Consider the following 25,000-nt stretch of genomic DNA (forward strand, 5'->3'; position numbering starts at 1 on the left):
GAAAAAGGTAACCCCTCGTGTAGCCCTTACAGGCCCTTCCAAGCACCACCCTCTCCCTACACTCTCGTTTTCCCCCTCCATCCCTCTCCCACTCTAGTTTTAGTCACGCACTCTCTCCCCCAAGAAGAGATATAGCTTGATAGCCAAGTAAAGGAGTGTTAAGAAGGCTAAGCTGATTTCTGGTAACTACCCCATTGTTTCCTTCTTCATTTGTTGCCTAAAATACATACCGAGTAGAATGTAACAGGGCCTCTAAAGTGATAGCGCAGACCTTTTTGGAGATTTCTATGCAATTTTGTCCAATTGCCAGCTCTCCATTTGTGTGATCAAGCAATGAATAATCCTTCAATGCTACACTACGCGCGTAAGGGAATAAACAAGCAGGGTTAAGGAAACGCAAAGATTGAAAATAGTTGTCAGTATTTTAAAAAGTGCCCTGGGTTTTAAATGGAGTTGAGATGATATAAGGAAGAAGGCAAAGGTGGTCGGACGGGATGGCGTCGAGATAAATTATTCCACTCTTTTGAATGATTCATGTCAACACCAAAACTCTTCCATATTTTTAATGTTACCGGTAAATCGAAATTCCCCGGAAGGTTCTGAAATAAATAGCGCTGTAAGCGAACGTAGTAAACACTCTCCCTGCGAAGTTGCCTTAAAGTTCACGCTTAAGCACTTCTTACTAACGGAGTTCGAGGTCCGTGCTGTAAGTTACGGACCAAGTTTAAGACGGCGAGGAGCCGTAACTTACAGTACCGTTTACGGGCCGAGAAAACGAGGTTAGTAAGATATTTAGGCAGCGTTTACACGAACGCGGTTTCATTTGTAACCGCATCAATTTTGATATGGTTGCACCTTCTGTTTACACGACACCGATCGAGACTGTTATCGAAACCGTGTCGATTTGAAACCGGTGCTAAAAGTGGAGCGTTTTCCAAACGACGCGGTTTCATCTGTAGTGTAAACAGCAAAAGCGCATCGATTTGAATACGGTTACTATTTTGGGGCGAAATTTGCATTGTTCAATTCAAAATAGTGAATTTAGCACGTAGTGCAGCGCTCACTTATACCATCACGACTTGGATTTTCTGGCGAAAACGGTTCCGTGTAAACACTTCCAAACCGCATCGATTTTGACGCGATTTCGAACTCATGAAACCGTGTTGATGTGAAACCGCGTTCGTGTAAACGCTGCCTTATTATATCTCTGAGGTAATAAGGTTCACGGGAAAGGAAACTAGTTAAATTCGTTCGGTGCGTTCACGATTGGCATCCGTAAAAATCTAAAAAAATGAATACATCCTATTGGCTTTTTGAAATACTTGATTCAAACGGTTTCACAAGCTAGTTAGGTAAAGGAAAAGGTACACGTTACTTAACGTTGGAAGTTCCTTTACTCTCTAGAGAGTACTCTCCCAGGAAGCTCACGGTACGCTCATCTTACCCCCCTCTTTCCATCAGTGCTGCGTTTTAAGGGTATTTAAAACTACTTAGGCTACACTGAAAGGAAAGAAGTCGAAACAAGGATGTGAGGTCCGGGGATCGAACTCGGGACCTCTTGCACCTAGGCCGCGCATTAACCGACTGTGCCACCCTTGCACCTCTTGACCCACCTATGCGTTGATGCCAACGTGAAAAACGTACTAGAAAATGCTGCATCAAAATTTCAATTACAGCCCAGTCCGCTCAATTTTAAAAGCCAATGATTGCGCCCAAATAAGTGAAATAACGCAATTTGCTCAGATTTCCTTAGCCTAATCGACAGATTTCTCTTTACAGATGAATTAGTCTACCAATCAGCTCTTTGCTCAGTGTTGTGCAATCGAGGATCCTGTCTGATGAAAATCGGAGATTGTGCGGGTTGTGTTGCAGATTGTACATCAGCCTTGAAGCTTTTGCCCGGTGATTTCAGATCGCTTCTTAAAAGGGCACAAGCTTATGAAATATCGGAAAAGTAAGCATTGGTTGTACTAGATCATTAACATTAATTTTATCAATAATTATTGTTGGCTGAGGTTGGGCAGATGAAGCTAATTAACCCAAGCCCCTTGGCCTTCTAGGTATTTTATACCGAGGTCACCGTTATCCAACAATGCGGTTTTGTTGTGTTCCTACAAAAAAATCAAAGGAGAACTGGGAAGAAGTCGTGGATACATTGGTTACAAAAAAGGAGTAGTTCTTTTGCGTTCTGATCTTGGCTAGGAAATAATGACTGAATTTATCGAAAAAGAATGCGTTATCATTGGCAGGCTACACCAGATGATTTTCAAATATCTGAGTGGTCCTCAGTCAGCTATGTAAACAGCCACGAATGCCTCAGTTTGCGATAAGTAAAAACAAGGATTATTTCCAAAGCTTCTCAACCTTTCACGAAATCTGGAACGGATCATGAAACATGCTGTATTAAAGTTGCATTTTATAGATGCAAAAGAGCCGGGCGAAAAGAAACGCCAACCGGTGTTTTCGGCTCCTTTAAACTTTTTACGAGGTGGTTAAAAGCCTATGAGGTACCAGAGGATAGCCATTTAGCGAGGAAAGAGTGAATTCGTGTTTGATTCTTATAGTAAAGGAATGCTTCTGTTCAACTACACCAAGGTGATGCCGAAAACATCTACAATAATAAATTATTGTAGACGTTTCTCAACTTTGTAAACACAGCTATCCAGTGTTTTTAACCCCGTCTTTTACATTTAAGCGCATTCAGCTTTTAAATATGTTACAAGTGCACCATATAGGTATAGAATATAACCAATAGAAAGATGAAATAATAACAAAGGCAATCTCAGGGCGTGCTCCTTTGCTAATACGAGTGGATCTGTGAACTTGGCGGATCGACGAGAAAATATATCTTCGCATTCATTTTCAGCACGCATAGCACAGTGACACCTTTAGTCTTCCACTGAGCAGTGGCTAGGTAACACATGCTAACTGTAACGAGTATCAATCCCGTCGGAACGAAGGAACGTCGAAGACTATTTAACGTATTACGTTGCGGCATTACTTCGGAAAGTGACACGTCGGAAAATCAATATTGATCGTCGCTATATCGATTTGAATTCAACTGAGTGAGAGACAGACTTAACTGTGAGTGACAAATTTGCATATTCTGACCCCTAACGACTGTCGTTTATTCGCTTCGCGTATCCATGTCTAAAAACGGACATTCATACAGCAGATTATTGTACAGCACATCAACTTGTGAACAACTTCATTTTCAGAAAATGAAGGCATGTCTGAAGGCACTGTTACACTATAGGCTTTGCGTATTCACGACTAAAAGCGAACATGCATAGAGCTGATTATTGTTCAGCACATCAACTTGTGAACAACTTCATTTTCAGAAAATACAGGCATGTTTAAAGGCGCTCTTATATTGTGAAATGTTCCTAGCAACTTGTCTCACAATACCATGGCGAGACAGGTTGCAGAAACCTCGTTCCCATCCTCTCTCTTCTCTGCCTCCTTGTCGTTGAGGAGAAAGACGCTGGTTCAGGCTGGTCACGTATAACTATTCGACAAAGATTTTCCCACTGGGGTAGAGTTTTCGTTATATTTTAATCCCGCAACTGGGCGAAAGCGCATTCGTTTGACAAGGCATTTTTTACCTTTCAGTGCAAGTTTCAAAAAAGTGAAAAGAGCTGATGATAAAATTATTCCCACAGGGGATGAATTTCCACAAAAGCGGTCAAAGCCTTTGCGACCGATAAAACCTCTGATGTTGAGCGGCGATTGACGTTCACAAAAAAAAAAGATTTTGCTTGTAGCAAATGTTTCTTCAAATGTAAATAAGTGAAAACTGTCTACTCTCTGTATATCTGATCTTGCGACTTAGGAATCATTTTCTTCAACGTTCGATGGAAAAACGCCAATCACGGAACAAAATATAATACTAGCACATGTTCATACAGTTTGATTTGAGCTGGGTCGATAAACGATCACATCCGTATCTACATCCACATGTTCCAGCACTCGGCAAAGTCCTTTTTACCTCTTGCTGCTTCTGCTTAGGTGTCTTAATCCACCATAAGCCTTTTTAGAGACATCACTGCCAAGCCGGCCACTTCATTCCTTACTCTTCTCAAATAGTGTGTGGGTTCTTTATCGTCCCACAGGAAAATTATGAACATAGAAGATGTTTGTGAGACGGGACCTACGGTTTATAGTTTATCGGAGAAGACTTAGTAGTCAAACTGTATCAATGAACGAAATGATAAATATGAAATGCATCATATATTGCACTGCGGGTATGAAATCAAATGAGCTGCGAGGCAACATGGTTTCATTTGATTTCACACCCGCAGTGCAATATATGATGCATTTCATATATATCATTTCGTTCATTAATTCACTCATCACGGGAACATGTGAACCCAGAAACTCCCTCCATTTAGATTACTCTGTCCCAGGACTTGTGGTAGCAAATAAAAAGAAAACAAGTAAAAGCAGATTTGAACCGGAGCACCTACTTTAAAGGAACTGTTTTTATCCACTTAACCTCTAAAGATCAACTGACTAAAAAAATGTGCCAATCATTTACCACAACTAATTAGTATCATTGCTGAATAATGGTTAAGTCTAAAGCTTGATTTTAAAATGGTTAGCTTTCTCTTGAAGTTTGGTGACCGACATTTTTTACTGTGTAAGCTTACTTCTTAGTGGGTGTTACCGCGCCCAGCAATTTGATCGACAGTCAGTACTGCAAACGTCACAAAAAGATAAGAATGGCTGAATTCCATTCACCCTCACTTTTCGTAACCTCCACTTATTTCATTCAAACGCGACAAAAACGTAGGCAACTTTTTAGTTAGAAGCGCGTTCAAAACTAACGAGCAACCCGGCACTTTTAAATGTGCGCGCTCACGATGCAAAACTTGTCTTTTCATTCTTAATACTAGCAAGATATCGGGATCTAAGCTATCTGTTAAGATCACCGATCATTTCACATGTACTTCCGCAAATGTCATTTGTTGCATAACCTGTGCGTTATGCAATAAATTATACATTGGCGAGACAGGTAGGCGACCGATTCCGCGAACACCTTCGCGATGTTGGAAAACATTGGAAAAAAGGCAAATTGCGGAAAATGGGCTCGTCGAAATATTGAAATCAAATTGCTAAAAGTACATTTTAGAATTTAGAATTAAGCACCTTTTATAAAAATGTTATATCTTTGATTGCCTTTGAAATTTTGACTCTCTACTTTGTTATCTCCTCAAATTTTACTTAAAAGAAACCATCGAAGTAACTTGTGTAATCATTCTATTTTACTACTGAGGTGAGAAACATTCAATGAACGTGAAAAAAATCATCTGGGTGGCTAAGATGTTCGTTATAACCTCTCGAACTTGTGTTGTTTGCCCCCTCAAAGAAGTGTGTAGATAATTTGCATGATAATAGCAAAATCCAATATGGCGGCCATCGTGAATTAGGTCTATTGAGGGTGAGACTTGGTCGTTCTCAACGACAATGGAGGCAGAGAAGAGAGACCCTGGGAACGGGGTTTAGTTTGCGAGAACCTCGTTACCAGGGTGATAAAAATAGTAATATTACTGTTGTTGTTGTTGTTGTTGTTGTTGTTATTATTATTATTGTTATTAATTCTCTGCCTTAAACTATTACCATTCTTCGTTATCACTCAATTCGACGTCGACTGCTCACTTGAGCTTGAATCCAGACCTTCACTCGGGTGAAAATTCATGTGCATAAAACATCTTACCGTGAAACGTTTTGTCAATGCTCGTCTGATCACAAAATCAAATGCATGGCCGGATCGCAATGATGACAAGGCCTACAGTGCCTCCCCTTCCCTTACACACGTTTGGAGAACCTCTCAGATTTTGGGCGACACGTGACCAGGCTGAATCAAACGACAAAGGAGACAGAGAAGAGAGACAAGTTACAGAAACCGTTTCGGAAAGTAGAATTTAGTTCTACTTTCCGCAACGCTTCACACAACGTTGCAGCGATTTCTCAATTATTGCGTTGTGTAACATCTGTCCTGCAACTTGTGTTGCAACGGTTTGCGGCACTAGCTAACGAAAATCTTCCTTACCTCATGTGATCATCGAAAACAAGACAAGTTTCAAGAAACGTTGCCCAGTGTAACACCCATCGAGGAACTTGCTTCGCAGTGTGAGAACTTTTGCCGCAACAAAATTGCGAGACAATTAAGTTAAAAGAAAAATTGCCGTGTGTAACATCGCCTTAAAGGTATGATGCAAAGCTGTGTGGATCGATTCGACTTCGTAGCACCGATTTCTTATTATTGAGGGCCGCGTGGTTGCGTTCGCATGCTTCTTGATCTTCTCCGATTTGTAGCCTCAAACGTTTTTATTATTTCACCAGGCCTTTAGATATCTGTAATGCGTTTTATTTTTATTTTCATTATCATCAGGTATGCTAAAGCATGGTTTGATTATCAATTGGCTCTGAGGATACAGTCTCAGCACCAGGGAGCACTACAAGGATATTTAAGGTGATTATATTTTCATCAGTTTTGTACGAACGTTACGTGGCCTCGTACACCTAAAACCATTTTGAGAGATCACCTCGACGCTAGCTACATCGGCAAGTACTCAGTATATGTGTCCCAAATAGTGTGATGGGGCTTTTCAATTAACTTCAAATAGTTTATCATGGGCAAGGGTCGTGAGACGGGAGTCATTATCCGAGAAGACGTTGTTATTGTTATTTTATTTACTCTATTCCAAAAACATACAATGTCGGGAATTTATTGAGTAATAGAGTACCCTAAGGAGAAAAAAGAATAGAGAGGGACATGATATAGTAAAAGTAATAAAATTTACATGGCTTGTCGCCACAAAGATAATCATACATAGAATGTCAATAAACATGTGTACATTTTAGCAATATCACGAAATTTCAAAAGACTTAAGGAAACATAATTTGGGGTAATATTATCTTGTAGGGGAACATCATTATTTTGCAATTTTACCTGCTGTGACCATGGGTTTTCATAATTATTCCCCCACAATGCAACCATATTGAGAAGACTTAAAGGGCTGACCAATTGCAAAAAAATACAAGGCAAAACGTTTCCCTCAATGTTGTCTCAACAATTTTGCAACTTGTTGTAGGTCCTGAAAGAACCTTCCCATCATTTCATGTATTTCTCAACTACCTTTCATTTGCAGAGTTTCCAAACATCTCGAGAGAGTCTATGGACAAAACTGGAAAGAACAAGTAACTCTATTGACCACTTCTCAGCCTTCTACTGCCCATGATGGTCTAGCTACCAATTCCGCTGCAACACAGCAAGATGCTCCACCTAGGCAGTCTAGCCACCCAAGTGACACCTTTGGCCCTACAATCCCTCTTCAACCCTCCGGTCACGTGGATACAAGTGGTACCCACCCTTCCCCTTTGACAGAGACTTCCATGGTTAACTCACAAGAAGCCTCTGACAATAGTACCGTTGATCCAGCTGTGAGGTTTGCACAAAGCAAAGAAAAAGGCAATTTATTGGTTAAACAGGTAACTTTAATTGCTGAATTAAGGAGGTAGGAAAGATGGTTGCCTAAACGTTGCTTGACTACGGGCAAAGGGACCATTGACAAATCCAAGTCCTTTGCAGGAATCGAACCTGTGAGGGAGGAGGTCTTGTATGGATAGAGCATCCTGTCCTGTGTTGCGGAGGCCGTAGGTTCGAATCCTGCCTTGGAGTGTGATTTTTCAGTTGCCAAGAAACTAAGTTTCCTATCATCTTTCCCACGGGCGCATTACACCTTGAAACATTTATAGTTGCGTTCGAAACGTTGGTAATCGGTCTTAGACTTACGCCCGAAGTTTGTTTTACGCCTGACGTTCTTATGCTAGGCGACCTTTCATCGTTGGGTAGGCGTTGATGTCACCAGCTACACACTCTTGTAATATTTTTTGCATACAGTGGGCTAATTTCGGCTTCGATCAAAAATGACTGTGGTCGTAAAACCAAAGAGCATAATCCTAAAGCCCCTTGCTTTTCCGATGAAAACATTCTTACATAAATAGATCATTGTTCTCAAAAGAAAGATAATTATTTGATCTCGTATTTCAGTTTCACGCGCACGAACTAGCTAACGAAGAAAGCGTGGAGAAAAAGCATTATGCCAAATAAAGTTGAAAGATCTCGAAAGTAGAAAAGATTCAGTGCTCAGAAGTACCTATCTACCACTAACTCCATTTTGGAAGCACATGAAACTTGTCCAATGAACATAATGAACACCACCTTACGACTATGGGCTACACGGACCTACCCGTGCATGAAGGGGGTTACTTTTTATAAAGAAACTGTGGTGCTGCGTTGATGGGGGAGTGGAAGTCGAAAATTTTATTTCTATCAAACGAGTGATAATAATCGAGTTTTCATCATGAAAAATTGAATGCCTGACGTTTCCGGCGTTAGGCCTTTGTCAGAGCGAATTTACACCGCGAAAACCAAAGTTTCGTTGTGTACACCTACCAGTAACTGTCGGAAGTTTTGTAACTCCAGGCGCTTAGAATTTCACGGTACATCCTAAAGCTTTTCTTGTATAGACCTTCTTAATTCTTCATTCTTGGCTTTCCATTTTTCCTTCAGAACCTTTATGAAGAAGCTGTGGCGTGTTATACGCACTGCATCGCTATCGATCCTGAAAATGTTGCTGTTTACACGAACAGAGCGCTTTGTTATCTGCGACTCGAACAGGTATGAGGATAACACACATCATTGCACTTAAATTTAACTGTAACCAAACCAAATTTAGCTATACTTCTGAATAACCAATGAACGGCTCGGGTATTCAATAACCGAGTGTCTCTGCATTGCTTTCTAATGCGCTGTTAGTTATAACCCCAGCCTTCCGTGGCGTATCCGATTTTTTTTTCTTCGCAAATGTCAACACGTAAGGGAGATGCAACTTGTGGCTAAGCAAATAGTGATATCTTAAAAGTGCTCTCAAAAAGAAACATTCCAGAAAAGCCCATTAAGGGGTTTTCTCGTATCCGTGGATAAATAACAAGAGAGAAACGAGCTTAAATGGAGCAAGTTTCCTTAAGTTTTCAAACTTGATTTTTTTCCGTTTGGAGTAAACGCGATGCTAAATCTCTCAAATGCCGGTAATTCGCCCTTCAATGTCACACGGCGGCCATATTGTCCTGGGAGACCAAAAAGCTTTGTTTTACCACGCCAAGCCTCCCAGTGGAAACCATGGGGGTGAGGCTTGGCGTGGTAAAACAAAGCTTTTTCGGTCTCCCGGGACAATATGGCCGCCGTGTGACAAGGGCGAATACGATAACTTGAGTGAGATTGCTTCACTTACCTCCAGTAATGCACCTAATTACATCATGATGTATTTTGAGATCCAACACGAAGTGTCCCTTAATTTAAGCCTAAAGTATGTTGCTACCTATTTCAGTCCAACAGTAAGCTAAGGGCAAGGGTTAGCGTCAGTTTTAGCTTTAGAAACTACCCCCTTCATCTAATTAGTGGCGTTTCTGGACATATCCGCAAAGTTAGTGGTGCAGTCAGCTTTTTGAAAATTAATCTAAACTGCAGGCAGCTCTAAAATCGACAGTTAGCTGTCTTGTGTGAATCACTTTCACTCACCAATCAGACTTCCCTTGTGTCCATATCTGCTCTCTATGCTTAGAAGCTCTTTCAAGGCCTTATTCTGTCAACTAAATACAGTGGAACCTCCATTCAAGGGACGCCCTCGGTATCAGGGCGGTTGATCCTTGAATAGAGGTTGGGTTGGAGTCGGAAGATTGGGGTGAACTGTTTTCCGGGACCAACTTGTGTGTCCCCTGAATGGAGGTGTCCCAAAGGAGAGGTTCTGCTGTATTACCTTACACGAGATCGAGGTTGCCTGATCCTTTGTTTGCTCTAAACATATCATGTTAATAGTGTATTTTATTCACGTCTATTAAAGAACCAACTAGCAATAGATGACACTACTGAAGCACTTCGACTTCAACCCAGCAATGTAAAAGCACTGTTCAGGAGAGCGCTTGCTAAAAAGGTTGGTTTGTTTTAGACGTTATTTATTTGCGTTTATGTCTATTGATGCAGCCTGAAAGGATCGGGATTCTTTAAATTACAATTGTTTCAGAAATTGGGAAGAAACTGCGTGGTCATGATTCTTCATCTATTTTAACCGTAATTCGCCTTTCAATACATTTCATTACGTCCGTTTATACGCACGTGTTCTTAGTTCACCTGGAGGAACAGATGCCAAAAGTTCCATTCCTTTTCAATCCGCCAAAATTTTGTTCGTCAGCATATTGATAGAGGAAACCCCGGTATGTGCTAACTGAAGCACTAACCTCTTACTAAGCGAACGCGAGGGCCGTACTGGTGAAGATTGGCCCGAGGTCGTGGCAGTACGGTCACGAGCAAGTGAGGTTTGTAAGTTGTTTATTATGTGGCATCGTTTCTTTGAGCGATCCGACACTTCTCCACTTTGTGAATGTTCGAGTTCGTCTTCCATTGGCGAACCTTGAACGGTAAACTTAACATGTGAAACTAAATTGATGTGATGTTATGATAAAAATAAATTTCGGTTTTTAAAAAATGTTTGTGTTTCGCTCAACTTGACTTTTCAGGGTGAGAGAAAAAATACGGAAACGAACTGTTTCCATGGTAATGATCATTACTATAAAATCCAAACCAGCCAATCAGAGTGTTCCGTTTTGCCTGAGAATTGCTTGTCATATAATAATCCAGCTTATTTTTCTTCTTGCTTGAGTGGTTTTCAATCATTGAGAGAAAGTTCGTTGATGGCTTAAGTTTTGTTTGACTCAAGTTGGTGGCTGTTTCAAAAATTCTTGCATTATATTCTCAGCCATTCAATTGTCAAAGCGAAAGAACTAGTTTTTCCCGCGCATTTTTATCGCGCTCAGCACCAATTTCCTTGAAGTTCCAATCGTTTACTTGAATTTTGTGCTTCTGTTCTAATTGGCTAAAATGATTTTAGTTTATTTTTTTACGGAACCCAGTAATTGAAACTTATGACCACTCAAAGAAACTCTGCTTCATCGTTCACTAGCGACGCAAGCACAAGTGCAATCATAAAAGCGCTTATTTCACCGTGAAAACGGGCTTGACGCAAGCACTAGAGCGCTGCTTATGCTTGTGCTTGCCCTTGTGCTTACGTTGATAGTGAAAACCAGGCTTAAAACCTGGTTTTCACTTGGAAGGCAAGCACAAGCGCAAGCATAAGAGCGCTTATTTCACCGCGCAAACGGGGTTGATGCAAGCATAAGCACAAGCGCAAGCACAAGGATCAAAATTTTTCCTTTTCCTTGTGCTTGCGCTAATGCTTGCGTTTGCTTGCGTCGTGTGAAAACGAAACGCAGCATAAGCACAAGGAAATTTGTTGCGTATAGCAATCTCGTTCCAGATTCCCTGCGTCTGAGCATTTGAACATTTGCGTGGTTGATTTTGATGCTTATGTCGACGTTCGTTTTCACTAGCATAGCTTGCGCTTGTGCTTGCGTCGCTAGTGAAAACCAGGCTTAACTTACTGGTTTTCACTTCTGAACTTTAGGCTTTGTCTCAATATGATTCTGCCGCACGAGATTTGTTTGAACTACAGAAAGTTGAACCAAAGAATGCTGCTGCGAAAAAGGAACTGGAGGTTGTACTGGACTTTTGTCGAAAGGTAAGGCTCGTAAAAAGAAACCAGCCCGTTTATCAAATTTTAGCCTCTATACTGCTCAGTTGTGTTCTCTCCACACGACACTATATGTTGGAGGGCTATGTACTGATGAAATCGGGCTACATACGTCAATGTTTTGCTTACATTGAGAGCAACTGATTTTAGTTGGCTTTGGGAGCTTTTTTCTTTTGTTTGGTTTCTGATAAACACCGGCTTTTGTTCTTTATCGTAACCCTTTAATCTCCAAACCAAACGAGAGTAAAGATGACAAGAGTTTGCGCCAGTCAAACTCTTAGTCGCTGTCCATGTATCTTCTGCACCGACCGTTATCGAATTTTGATGTCCTACAAGGCTGCTGCTTTATAGGCCACTTCGGAAAATACCATAATACTTTTTGTTTGTCCCCCCAAATTTTGCATAACCATTGTTTCCAGTTTCTCATGGGACTTACAATGATCCCAAGAGAAACCAAAAACAATGCCTATTCAAAATTTGGGGGGACAAACAAAAAGTATTATGGTATTTTCCAAAGTGGCCTTTTAATTATAACGGTCGCCCGGTCGTGATTCATCCTCACTTTCTTGTAAATTTAATTCCAGCTGGTAATTAAACGATGAAAAAAGCGATATGGTTGGGTTGGAGAGAACGTCAGCTAAGCAAATTCCACAAATAAACGACTCTAACTCGTTGCGTTACCTCCTAGTAGCGTACGGAGACTGGGTCGTAATGTGATTCCCAAATATGGAAAACCGACATGATGTATCGCTGCGTCTATACGTTTCCTCTGATTTTATTTTACGGACTTGCTCAGGGAAACGTGGTATAATAATATTTGTAATGTGATTTCTTAACCTTGAATTATATGCTGAAAGAAAGTGTATTACTTGTTTTGGTGATGTCTGCACTATTGTACGTCAACCCAATCTCCACGTAATAATGTATACAGTCTACAATGGTAACTGAAGCCTGTTAATGTAGAGAGTCTAGATTTTCATTTCATTATGATCGCAGGTGCTCTTCGAGGTTCCAGCTTGTTCAAGGTGTTGGTGATGTCATGTTACCAGAAATGCACGTAATAAGATGCAGGTCCAATTTTGAATCAAAAGCCCGCCGCACATGGTGAGGAAAGAGCTGAGCAAACTGCCTCGCGAGGCGGTTTGCTCAGCCGTTTTCTCACCGTCTGCGGGGAACTCTTGGTCAGAAATTGGCCTCGCGGGGCCGTGAGGAAAAAATCAAACATGTTTCATATTTTTCGCCTCGCGAAGCAAATTCGTCATTGTGTGCGGCCATCGTGAGAATCGAGTTGAGCTTGGTCAATGAAGCATCCAATAAAAATACATGGCATTCTCACGTGACTTCAGTGACGTCGGATTTCTTCCTCCGACACCATCCTGAACCGCTGGAGTCACGAGTCGAACCGCCTGCCTCGATTCGCTATGCTACCTGCAGGTCGCTCTCGTTGTTACTTGATATTTTTAAGAAAGAAGACAGCTTCATGTATCATAAGCTAAAACCAATGCTAACATATCAAATAGTTAGCAAAGGCTTAGACTCTTCAATTAACCTACCACCTCTTCTTCTCAACCTACCACTTGCAATTCCCAATTCTAATGTCGATATATGCACGGATGATACTACTCTATGGGAGACCAACAGTGATCTGTTACATGTTCAGCAAGATCTTCAGGACAGTCTTAACAAAGCAAGCAGTTGGTTCTCTCTAAATAAGATGGTCCCCAATACGAAAAGGACGAAACAGTTAGTTATTGGAACTGGTGAAAAACTGTCACACTAGGGAAATCCATCTATCTCTTGGTGGTACTCTTGGTGGTACTCCAGTCGGAGAAGCTAAGGATGAAAAACGTTTGGGTGTCAAGATTGATAAACACCTCAAGTGGTACGATCATATTGAATATCTCACAAATAAGTTAAACTCTAGGAATCTGCTTACTTAAAAGAGCTAAAATGTACCTTAGTTATTCGTTAAGCAATTATACAATGCATTGATTAGACCGTTATTTGAGTACTGCTGTACTGTATGGGGAAATACCAAAAACGAAAATCTACTTCGTTTATGAAGAATAAAATCTGGTCACCGTACTTTTCATGGGAGTGGTACTTGACTATGGAATTCATTAGATAATAGTAGCAAGAGCCTTATAACATAAAGTAACTTTAAAAAGCACATTTATAATTGCTATTTAGAAACTAATTCCAAGCTCGATCATTTTATTATTAATAGAACTTGTTTAAAATAATTTAAACTCGATAAAGAACTTTAAGTAGTTGTAGATTATTATAATATATAGTTTATTTGGTTTATTTGGTGCTTCTCCCACCATATTCAATTTCTTTTTCATTCCTATTCCTCGCTTTACCTTTAGAATGCTGAATTGCGTTTACTCTAACATTACATTTCAACTGTTCCCAGATACTTCGATTATCTGACAAAAATTTACGTCCTTCGGCAAACCATACGGGAAACTTCACTGTAATATCATTAATGTAATCATCATCATCCAAAAGAGAGAAATTCATTTTCCAGTAGCCGGGACCTTTGATATCACTATTGCTGTTACACGTGCGAATCTCCTTTTTCCCGCGTTAATTGCGTGGTGACAGCAATGGAACTCTCGCAACAGGTATATAATCAATACTTTTTGCTTCTCGTGCCGTCCTTCGATGGGCGCACTTGACTGTTACATTATGTGATTGCTCTTTTTCACTTCGTTTATAAATACAACGTATACAGTCATAAGGTACATACCAGTCTTTTTGGGAAGTCATCTATGGCACGTTTACATCTTTCGTAATATATAGATTTAGCCAAACATAAAAGCGGAGCTCCCTGGTTAATTATTCTTACTGCCTGTAGGGTTTGTGAAAATAAAAGCTTTCGAATTGTGCTCGTTTTGATGTTTCCGGTTGCTGCTTTAATAATTAAATTCTTTGCTTTCTTCAGTGATAGAAAAATTCATTGCTTAACTAGTGAATTCCACGGTAAATTTTACGCTAAAAACTGATATCGCATGTCGGAATCACGAAGCGATGATTACGAGTATGAGTATTTTTCTTGAACCGCATGAGTTTTAAAAGAAAACAAGCACACCCTCAGCGTGCGAATAGAAAAGGAAAAAAGCCATTTCAGAGTTAACCGTCAATAGCTAGCGAATAGGAATCGCGCTAAAATTAGAAGCCATAAAAAAACTTTGTCAGTTCAAGGTCAAAGAAGAGTTTTACTGATGTACTTTATTCCACTTTATCTCTGAAAACGAGATCATTCACATTTTGATGTATTTCATTGAAACACGCCAGGTTGGCTTGGAACAAGAATCGGCAAAATACGGCAATGCAACGAAGACAAAACGAAGTACAACTTCAAACGTGATCCGCTCCAACACTTAAATAACGTGTAGGTGCTTTAAACAAACTTCTGAAAACACAAGCTAATGAAATTTCCCCCTAATTTTACGAGAACTCATTGCGATTACGTGTTTATAACATAAGGGCAACATTTTCTTGTCACTCTCGAGGCACATCGTAAACCAGTTACGTTGGGCAAACGGATTAAAAAGCACTCAAGTTGTTCGATCGCATTAAAGAAAAAGTTGATTTGTTTGTTTGTTTTGCTTTATTTGTCCAAAAGAGTACAGATGATTGTTATTTACTTCCAGTTGACAATAAAAAAATCGATTTTCATTCCTGAACAAAGGAAAAACCAATAAAAACACTTTTTTTGAAAATAACAAACGGTTTAGTGCCCAAGGAAAGAATTTGTGGGGTAACGTCTTGCGCTAAGTATGAGCTATTACTGGTATTCTGTTTTGTCGTTGCCGTTCTCTTTCGCTCTCCTTTCGTTTCTGTTCTAGTCATAGGTCCTCCAGGCATCATGTAACGTTATGAGAGCTTCTTAAGATATGCCAAAAATTGCAATACAGAGAAAAAAGCAGCTCTAAGCAAGTTAAAAATAAACACTCAGCTTTAAGTTTATATCCCTCCGATGATTGACTTGAATAACTGCGTAGTCGCCAGTGTGGACCACAGCTATCATGATATGTCAAACTGGATTGAAACCAGCGAAAAATGCAGAAAGAAAACGTTTTCCAAACCGTTTTCCACCTGAACACGAAAAGCGTTGACTCTGTAAGAACTATAGTTGATGTAGTATGGCCGTGTAGCTGCGTCGAGCCACAGAAAGCGCGCGAAAAAGGAAGCCTCGCTTATGTTTAGGTGAGTTAACCTGAGTTTAGCATGCAATCCAATCGAAAACCAGAACCTGGTCAGCAGACAACTTTCAAAAAACAGCTGACCTCGGTGAGCTCTAAGCTTGAGCCTGTGATATGGTCACGTGATACTGGTCAGGGGATACCTTGTTTTGACAGGTGTCAATTGATCAAAACATGGATGTCCAATATCAAAGATGTATGCTGTAAACTAGTTTATTATATGACTAGCTCCGTGAGCGGGCAAGATGAACCAAATCGCGCGCTCTGATTGGCTACCCGAGCGGGCAAGATGGAGCGATACTGCCCGCTCGGGATTTCTCGCTTGGTCCCGCAAGATCAAAGATCATTTTTTGGTGTTTTAAGTCATATAATAAATCCTTTATTGACCAAGATTGTTCGGTCAAGATGACTGGATATTGGCCAAGTTCTTTTTTTGCGTGTTTATGGACCTCGACTTCGTCTCGGTCCATAAACACGCAAAAAAAGAACTTGGCCAATATCCAGTCATCTTGACCTCACGCTTGGTCAATAACCCATACATACTGGTCACATTGGCATACATGGAGGGGTGGACGTACGTACGTACGGACGATCGATGACGTCATGGCTATAAAACCCAAATTTCTGGGTGATGTAGCAGCTGATCCAAAGATTACAATTTCTCGCATTGATGGGTTACCATATTTTCTTAACTATGGTGCTCCGCCGCGCGCGGAGCTCCGCTATAATTATACAGTCATGTAACTCTTAAAAAATGACTCGGGCTACTAACTTTTAATGTTGGAAGCCCTATAGGCTCCCGGAAAATTTTCACGAACGTTGGCCCTTCCATAAGTTTATCCAGAAATAGCAAGTACATTTTGGTGGTATATCATGCCTTATTTGATCATTTTCGTCTCCCAGGAGCCCATGAGTGGGAGCTTGTCTCTCCCATACAAGCCCTACGAGTCAACCTTTTCGCGTATCTTTCGGTTTTTTGAACGCCACGAGTTCTTCGCCTCTGCATGCACTGTTTTAAATGGCCAATCAGAATAAAGTCATAGGCCGTTTTCACACGACAGACGGATAATCCGTCTAAGACTGGTTATCCGTCCAGCACGGATAATCCATCTTAGTCTGAAAACGGAACGGTGTTCATTTTAGACGGATAATCCGTCCGATTATCCGTCTATATAGACGGATTTTTAGGACTTAACATCCGTCAAAGACGGATGATTCGTCTTGAATTAAGATAAGGACGGATGAAGTCATCTTATTTTGATCTGAAAAGCCTGGAACTAGAAAGAGCGCACTGAGTTCTGGGAAGGAAAAGATTTGATCAGAAATGGAATGGAGGATGAACTGAAATGTCTCACGTGTTACCCTAACTCTTTTCTTAAACTGCGCCTCATTCCAGTTTTGGTGGCCATGATCTCACCAAGGATGGTTTCTTTCTTCGTCTTGTTCCTTCGATTCCTAATAGACGGCCCAAGCAACACGCCACTTGTGTTTCCAGAGTTAATTCGCTAAGCTTTCCGAGAGAGCGTTAAATTGTTCTCAAATTTTCGTTTTCTCCTGGTTGACATAAGAAAGTACGCCATGGCTGCCATATTGAGTACTGTGGAATTGTGACTGCGCCTGAGAAAAAACCCGTGTTCTATCTGTCTAATGTGAATTCGAGACGGGAGAAATTTAAACAGTTTATTTGTCTCGAATTCATACCAAGACGGAAAATGTAGCAGACGGATAATCCGTCTCCAGTGTGAAAACGGCCAATGTCAAAAACAAAATAAAGACAAAAATAACGAAAGCAATTTATGCAAATTGTGCCACGTGATGTAAATTGATGTAAATGCGAGTCTCTCCTGTTGAAGTGTTAGTTCTAAAAATAGAAAGATACGTGCAAACGTTGACTCAAGGATACAGTGCATAGGGAGGTTCCCACTCACTGGCTCCTGCGTCTCCTCATTTCTGGGCCAAAAGTAACTTTTAAATTTGTGTAGGAGCGAAGAGAGTCAGCTGAGAAGACCACAAAAGCGAAGAAAAAGAAAAAGAAGAGTGTAACTAAAACAGAAGAAGAGAAACCGAAAGCCAATCAGGAAGATAAAGCACCGACATGGAAAAGGATAACAATCAAAGAAGTTCAAAATGATGACGAGGTTGGTAAAAAAAAATTGAGAAAATGAACCTGGAAAAATTACGCAAACTATCCATGATCACTTGAAGAAGAATAAACAAATGTTCAAACTGTTTCAAACGAGAAAAATTCCCAATTGAGTCAATGCCATTCGCGGGTTTAAGCTTGATTTAGATACAAAGCACATTTGATGGCTAACTGGCATATTTTTCATCCGTTGTACAAACAACGGCATTACGTTCTTTATAACATAGAGGTCAAATTTACTAAATGGTGACTGGCAGAGACAAAGGGCATTTTCATTAATTTTGGTAATAGCCCCGGACAAAATTACTTAGCGAATGCTTTTAGCTGGGCTGGTTTCTTCACAGGCAGCCTAGGCTCAGAGGGTAAGAACTATGAAGATTTGTATCAGAATGCCGATATCAAACTCAAAAGTTCTCGATAAAAAAGCCGTACTTTATTGTCCTGGTAACTTGATGAAAGTTGAAGTCCTGAATTTTTCAGGCTTCTTTACGCAATTGCAAAAATTGCGTTCAAAACTGCGAGGATCATAGCTTCACTTAATTTCATATCCGCAGTTCATATATGATCCATTTCATATATCATTTCATCATTGATTCATTCCTCACGGGAACATTAGAACCCACAAATGACCAGCTCTCAACGTCAGTGGCTTCATAGCTCAGTTGGTTAGAGCGTCGCACCGGTATCGCGAGGTCACGGGTCAAACCCCGTTGAAGTCATGAATTTTTCAGGCTTCTTTACGCAATTGCAAAAATTGCATTCAAAACTGCGAGGATCATAGCTTCACTTTAGTACATATTGTATTGTATTGTATTGTATTGTATTGTATTGTATTGTATTGTATTGTATTGTATTGTATTGTATTGTATTGTATTGTATTGTATTGTATTGTATTAGTATTAGTATTAGTATTAACTAAAAAATGTCTCGCACTTTTCTTTTTGCTTTCTAGGATGATCAACAGCCGCCACAAAACTCCTCGAACACTGCGACTCAATCGAACAAAGTCTCTGTACACCAGACTGAAAGCAACACGTCCGCGAAGCCAGTGAAGCTGGTCAAGGTTTGTTCTTCCTCAATACACCCACTTCTCTGGAGTTGATTCATAGCTACCGCGCACCGGGGGCTCAGTTGGTTTAGCATCGTGCTGCCATGCGGGAGGTCGTGAGTTCGCCTCCGGCCGGACCAACACTCAGGGTCTTAAAATAACTGAGGAGAAAGTGCTGCCTTTGTAATAACATCCGCAAATGGTGACTTTCAAGTCTTCTCGGATAACTCTGAAGGACTATAAACCGTAGGCCCCGTCTCACAAATATCGTCCATGTTTAAAGAACCCACACACTATTCGAGAAGAGTAGGGGATGAAGTTCCCGTTGTTGTTGTTGTTGTCCTCTGTGTGTATATGAGTGGGTGGGTATAGAAGGTCCACATCAGCTGAATAGCTGCTCAAAAAACGAAAAACAAACAAACAAACGAACAAGATGGCTCTGAATCCGTTCCAGATAGTTTTGTTGAACTTTGCAGAGTGTCATCTTAGGCTGCCAATTACTTTCTAGCAATGAAGATTGGGGTCATCGAGTTCGTTTTTGAGATATAAGCGTTTCAGAGACGAATTATAGGGCGTGTTTGGATGGCTCTTTTGTTGCCATGGTTACCATTTAAGTCAATTGATAAGTGCATCATGTTAAGCAATTATCGATTTTTAATTTGATACTATAACATTGCTGTTACGTGAAACAGTTGAGCCACTTTAAAATGAAAGTGAAGGTTTTGGTCGCAGTTCACATCTACCTCTACTTGTTCCAGCACTCGGCAAAGTTCCTTTTTGACTTATGGCTGTTTCTGCTCAGGTGGCCTCATACACCATAAACCTTTTTAGAGACATCACTACCAAGCCGGCCGCTTCTGCTGGAGAGAACAGGACAGCCACAACACCGGGGACTTCATCCCCTACTCTTCTCGAATAGTCACGGTGTCGGTTTTTTAACGTCCCACAGGGAACTTATGAACATAGAAGATATTTCTGAGACGGGGCCAACAGATGATGGTCCTTATCCGAGTAGACTTGAAAGTCTAACCAGTTGCAGATTAAATTACAAAAGCACCACTTTCTACTCAGTTACTTTAAGACCCTAAGTATTGATCTGGTCGGGATTCGAACTCGCGACCTTTCGCATGACAGTCCGATGCTCACTCAACCAAGCCACCGGTGCACAGTTTAGGTGTAAGATTTCATTCATACCGTGTGGCACGAAGTTTTGTGTGAGTTTGTTTGTGTTTTGAATGCGGAAACTAATCATTTCTATTGAGACAGGTGTTTTTTCGCAGTGGAAACGAATTTTCCGACAATCGAAACGCGAACGTTTTGTTTGTAAATTTATCATTTCGCTTATTATCCATTTGCCTTAAATACATAAAACGGATCAAGAAATACAAATAAAGACGAGGAAGTCTCAAGAAGCCATGGAGGACTCCATCTTATTAATTACGGCAAAGTTTAACTAAAAACGGGAAAAAGGGAGAGCAAGAAAATACACATGGTTTTAAAAAAAGGAATTAAAAAAAGAACGTTAATAGAGAGCACTATTATGAAACTAACAGGATGAACGGATAATGAAGATCGTATTTCACATATTCATTACCTCGAGGGCTTGACCCAGCCAAGGAATGGTTGCATTTCCATACTGGGTCAGGCCCCTCATATGCTCTATATAATTATTTGTTGTTTTGTGAAAGAATTTCGCTTTTGATTGAAAGAGACGATTAAATTGAACGGATATTGTGCAGCGATCTTTTAATTGATTAAAGGATGTGTGCAGAAAATTTAGGTGCAACAAATGTTCAGATACTTTTTTTTGTTATTTTTCGGAGCGTGAAAACAATTGCAAATTTATTGGAACTGACATGCAACTCCCTCGCGGTGATCGCCAATGTATACTGATTTGTCCTTTACTTTTTAGAAAACGGCTTATGATTTCTTTCAAGCGTGGAACTCAGTAAAGAAAGGCAACACAAAAGATTACGGTAATTTATTGAGACAACTGGAAACAGCACGACTCTCCAAAGGTAAATGAGATTTTGGTTGGTTGAATCTGAGGCCCACCTCAGTCTAGAACCCAGCTCCTTCGCTAAGAATCAAGACCCCTGGTTTTTAGAGAAACTCGCGTGAACGGCATATGAAGACAGTACGGTTGGGTCTTAGATCACAAGCTGATTTGTAGAGCGTTGATCCTCTATTGATGGAATTCTTAATGTCTTGATTCACCTGTCATTTTGAGATTTCTCTAACCAGGGATACTGTATTTTGAATGAAGTCTCTAAAGCTTTTCCGAAACATCAAAATTCATTTTTCTTCCAAAGGGTGGTTGCAAACTTAGATGCGAAGCTTCATGGATTGAAACAGTTTGCTTGTGAAGAAACTGAGGAGGGGTTTGAAATGTGAAATTTGGCGGACACAACAATTTTTTTTTTCCTTTTCGGGGTCGGGGTGTCTTTGAAAATCGCTTTCTTGGCAGCGTGAATCTCTGAAAAGCGTCAAAAGTTTTCGGTTGTATCTGTTAGTGTCAATTAATTGTATGTTGAAAACGGAGACAGTATGAGCTCAGCTTTCGAAAATAAGCGGAATTCAAGAAGGCATAACGACTCGAAAAGTCACTTTTCCGAATCTCGAGACTTACCAGATAGAGCGGGGAACCCATATCAAATAAGAAGGCATTCGAGCATCCATGAGCGGAAGAAATATTTTGAGTTTTTTGTTTCTGATAAGTTCTTTTTTGTTCTTAGTTCTCAGCAATAAACTTGACGCGCCAATGCTAACTAGCATCATTGCAGCACTCAACAAAGAATTTGTGCCACAAGGTAAAGCAATAGCATCACTTTACTCCTTATGGGGTAGGAGATGTACCTTTCTCAATACCTTTGAAGCGGACACAAAAAAAGTGCCCGAGTTGACTTCCAGTATTCATAAAACTTCTATCTATAATACAATGTCGAATTGTTAAGAGCTAACGTATAAATACTTCTACTTTCCTGGTGTATCAAAGTGAGCGAATTCGCTTTTTGATTGTTGTTACTATGCACCATTATTCTGTTTAACTGCATGGTGAAAATTTTGTTTCATCTGAAGCCCCCTTGGATTGTTCATTCAATTTCCCTTGAAAGACAGTTCACAGAATTTGGCCTGTTGACAGACAGGTCGCATAATCACGGTCGGCCCTAAAATATCCGAAAACTCAGAAGGTAAATGACGGGAATTCTGAAAGGTCAACTTGTGACCTGAAGTTGAATTTTTAATTCGTTCTGAACTTGTTATTTGTCTGGTAAAATCTGAAGAGATCTCATTTTATTGACCAAGCAAACTAAATTGTTAAAATGTTTTCGACGTCAGTGTAAATCAACTTAACTTGCACAATCAAAGCACAACTCGTTCTCGTCCTCGGATGATCGCCAAATCTCAAGACGGTCCCGAAGAAACTGCTTTGTTTCTGTAATGTTATTACCTCCACTTTCCTTGACTTTCGTCGGAGACCTCATACGACGCAGCAATCGCTTGCTTCTCTGAAGCGCCCCGCGAGAAGTAAATCGGCCTCTTAACAACGGCGATCTCCAGCACACTTCTTTTCTTGCAAAGCGGCTACAGTGTATGTTAGCTATCAGGAAATTTGATGTGTGGGCGCGTAACGTTTTTGCTTCCATGGCTGTAAGGTTTGAGACAACACTTTAGCGGAATATCTAGGGGAAATGTAAGTTAATCGTGTCAAACTCGCTTTCTGTTTTATAACTCGAGGTACTAAAACGGTTAACTATGTCTTTGCGTGGCATTAGAATCTGATTGAAAGCCTTGAACAGAAGGATTTTGAGTAATAATTAACAATTATTCCATGAACCCGCGTTGGATACGAGATGATAAATAGCCAACGAGGCGCGTAGCGAATGGAATTAAATTCTCAACCTTCGGTTTTGCTAAATTTTATTTAAGTTTAAGAAACAACCGGAAAGTGATGTGATTTCCGGGCGCCAGAAATTTTATGCTGAGCGACGGTTGCCGCATTCCTTTCCATATAAGGTCAAACGCAGGTATAATGGCTGGTAAACGAGATCCAGTAAACCAATGAGAAAGCTAGAATTGCATTATCGGGGGTTGAGAATTTAATAGTAATTCTTTTCTATAGGTGAGGAAAAACTGGCCTGTGCCATCTTAGAACAACTTACTCATGTGGAACGCTTTGATGTAGTGCTGCTATTCTTGTCAACGAAGGAAAAGAATGGTAAGGACGTTTTTTTTGTTTACTAAAACTTTGGGATTTTGCTCCGCTTTTGGTAGAGCGTGTTTGTGTGGCAAGAGGTCAGCCCAACGTCCTTCTCTGGATCTTTCTTGTCTCGTTTCCAGGGGACGGGGATTATCTAAGAGACACTCGAGAGGTTTTGACTTGTGAAATTCCCTTAAAAGGTGGCTCAAACCAGTTTCAGCAGTTTGAAGACTGTCTTATGACAGGGATTAACTTGAACAACCTTGTCACATAACGGCAATTTTGTCGTACCATATGAAACACGGAACTTTTTAGGTCACCATAGGTGCAGAAAAGCCGTCTGAAAAGACCCTATAGTTTGTATGGAAACGCTCATATCTCACGAACGAGCTCTTTAAGCACCATTTTTAATAGTTAGAAAGTGACCAAGCCCCCTTTATTTGAAGGGTGGATAACGTTATCCACCTTTTGAACATTCGAGGCCAGCAGGATAAGATGAAACTCTGCAAAGTTAAAAACCCTCTGGAGCGGACTCAAAGCCACCTTGAATATTCCGATTGTGAAGTTAGCTCGAAATCCGCACCAGATAAATTTCTTAAACTTTTGCAAAGAGCTTCCATGATCTTCCCCCGCTTCTTTTTAATCGCCTTAAGAGATTATTTAGCAAAATGGCACCGCAACCATAGCTTTCTTGTTGCACTGATTTAAAATTAATTTTCTGCTTCTATCTTTAACTTTTGCTTCACAGAACTTCGTGAATTATTCTCCAATCTGCAAGCACAAACATCGGAACAGGTCTTTGTGACAAGCGAAGAATTTGAACGACTACGAACGAAGTATAAAATGTAAATAACATTTTTCCTTAGTACAAGGGGACGTCAACTAGAACACCATCAGTCATTTCTTTCCCATTGCCTAGCTGGGAATCTGCTACGTGAGAGATGTTCATTTCTAAGGATATGGAAAACGTGAACACACATCAACAACATTTGACTTTCATTCCGAGCCGGTCCGCCAAATTCATTTAGTGGGTAGTTGACTAGTTGTCGGAAACCAAAGTTTGAAAGCGTGATCTTCCAATTTTAACTGAGGTTTTCGTTGCTGCAGTACATGTCGAGATCCAAACCTAAGAAACCCCTGTGCGTCACATTCAAGCTAAGCGAACCGTTTTTGTGTGCCTGTCTTTGCTCATTGAAGAGTCTTTTCGTTCAAATTTCGACATATTCGTGCTCCCAGGTATATTTTTTCTCGATGAGCTAGATAAAAGATCCTATCTTCTGAGTATAGTGACATGATTCACAAAGGTATGTTTTTAAGTATTGCTTGACACTAAATCTCTCGGGGTAAAGTCGTTTGGTTTGTTTGCTCAATGAGAGCTAAAGAAAAATAAAAGATTTCCTTTTCAATCGCTTTGAAGCTTTAATTCACACTTACAATACTTTGCCCGTTTGTGTTTGTCCACCACCCTATGTGGTCTTAATGAACCCATCACGTCAACCTCATTTTGAGAACGAGTTTAGGACGACGTCTTTTTCATGAAGATAAGTTTTCATTCATTGGAAAACGAGAACTATAATACAATAACAGAAAATTCCATTTGCACTCACTTTAAAACCGTGGGGGAAGTCGACCCGTGAATTTTTTTTCCCGTGATTTGTGGACCCATTTCCTTTTCTGGGGCTAACGCTCCTATGGATTACATGGTAATAAAATAGCACTAAAATAAGCCATTTCCGAGTTCATGTC

At 40.4% G+C, this 25,000-nt stretch overlaps 1 protein-coding gene across 5 annotated transcripts in view; it reads left to right on the forward strand.

The window, feature by feature from the left end:
* Nucleotides 1–24,660, forward strand: part of LOC138003728 (sperm-associated antigen 1-like) — a 49,139-nt gene extending 24,479 nt beyond the window's left edge. For all 5 annotated transcript variants that reach the window (XM_068849943.1, XM_068849944.1, XM_068849945.1 and 2 more), the window contains 13 exons: nt 1–7; nt 1,780–1,954; nt 6,395–6,475; nt 7,155–7,494; nt 8,579–8,686; nt 9,909–9,998; nt 11,526–11,639; nt 17,845–18,000; nt 18,958–19,068; nt 20,966–21,071; nt 21,789–21,863; nt 23,177–23,272; nt 24,003–24,660. The exon at nt 1–7 is cut by the window's left edge and continues 457 nt beyond it. In XM_068849943.1, coding sequence (XP_068706044.1) covers nt 1–7; nt 1,780–1,954; nt 6,395–6,475; nt 7,155–7,494; nt 8,579–8,686; nt 9,909–9,998; nt 11,526–11,639; nt 17,845–18,000; nt 18,958–19,068; nt 20,966–21,071; nt 21,789–21,863; nt 23,177–23,272; nt 24,003–24,103 — 1,560 coding nt within the window. In that variant the 3' untranslated portion in view covers nt 24,104–24,660. The remainder of the gene's footprint in view (nt 8–1,779; nt 1,955–6,394; nt 6,476–7,154; nt 7,495–8,578; nt 8,687–9,908; nt 9,999–11,525; nt 11,640–17,844; nt 18,001–18,957; nt 19,069–20,965; nt 21,072–21,788; nt 21,864–23,176; nt 23,273–24,002) is intronic.
* Nucleotides 24,661–25,000: the final 340 nt, after the last annotated feature.

The sequence above is a fragment of the Montipora foliosa genome, chromosome 5, assembly GCF_036669935.1.
Source record: "Montipora foliosa isolate CH-2021 chromosome 5, ASM3666993v2, whole genome shotgun sequence".
Classification (NCBI taxonomy): Eukaryota; Metazoa; Cnidaria; class Anthozoa; order Scleractinia; family Acroporidae; genus Montipora; species Montipora foliosa.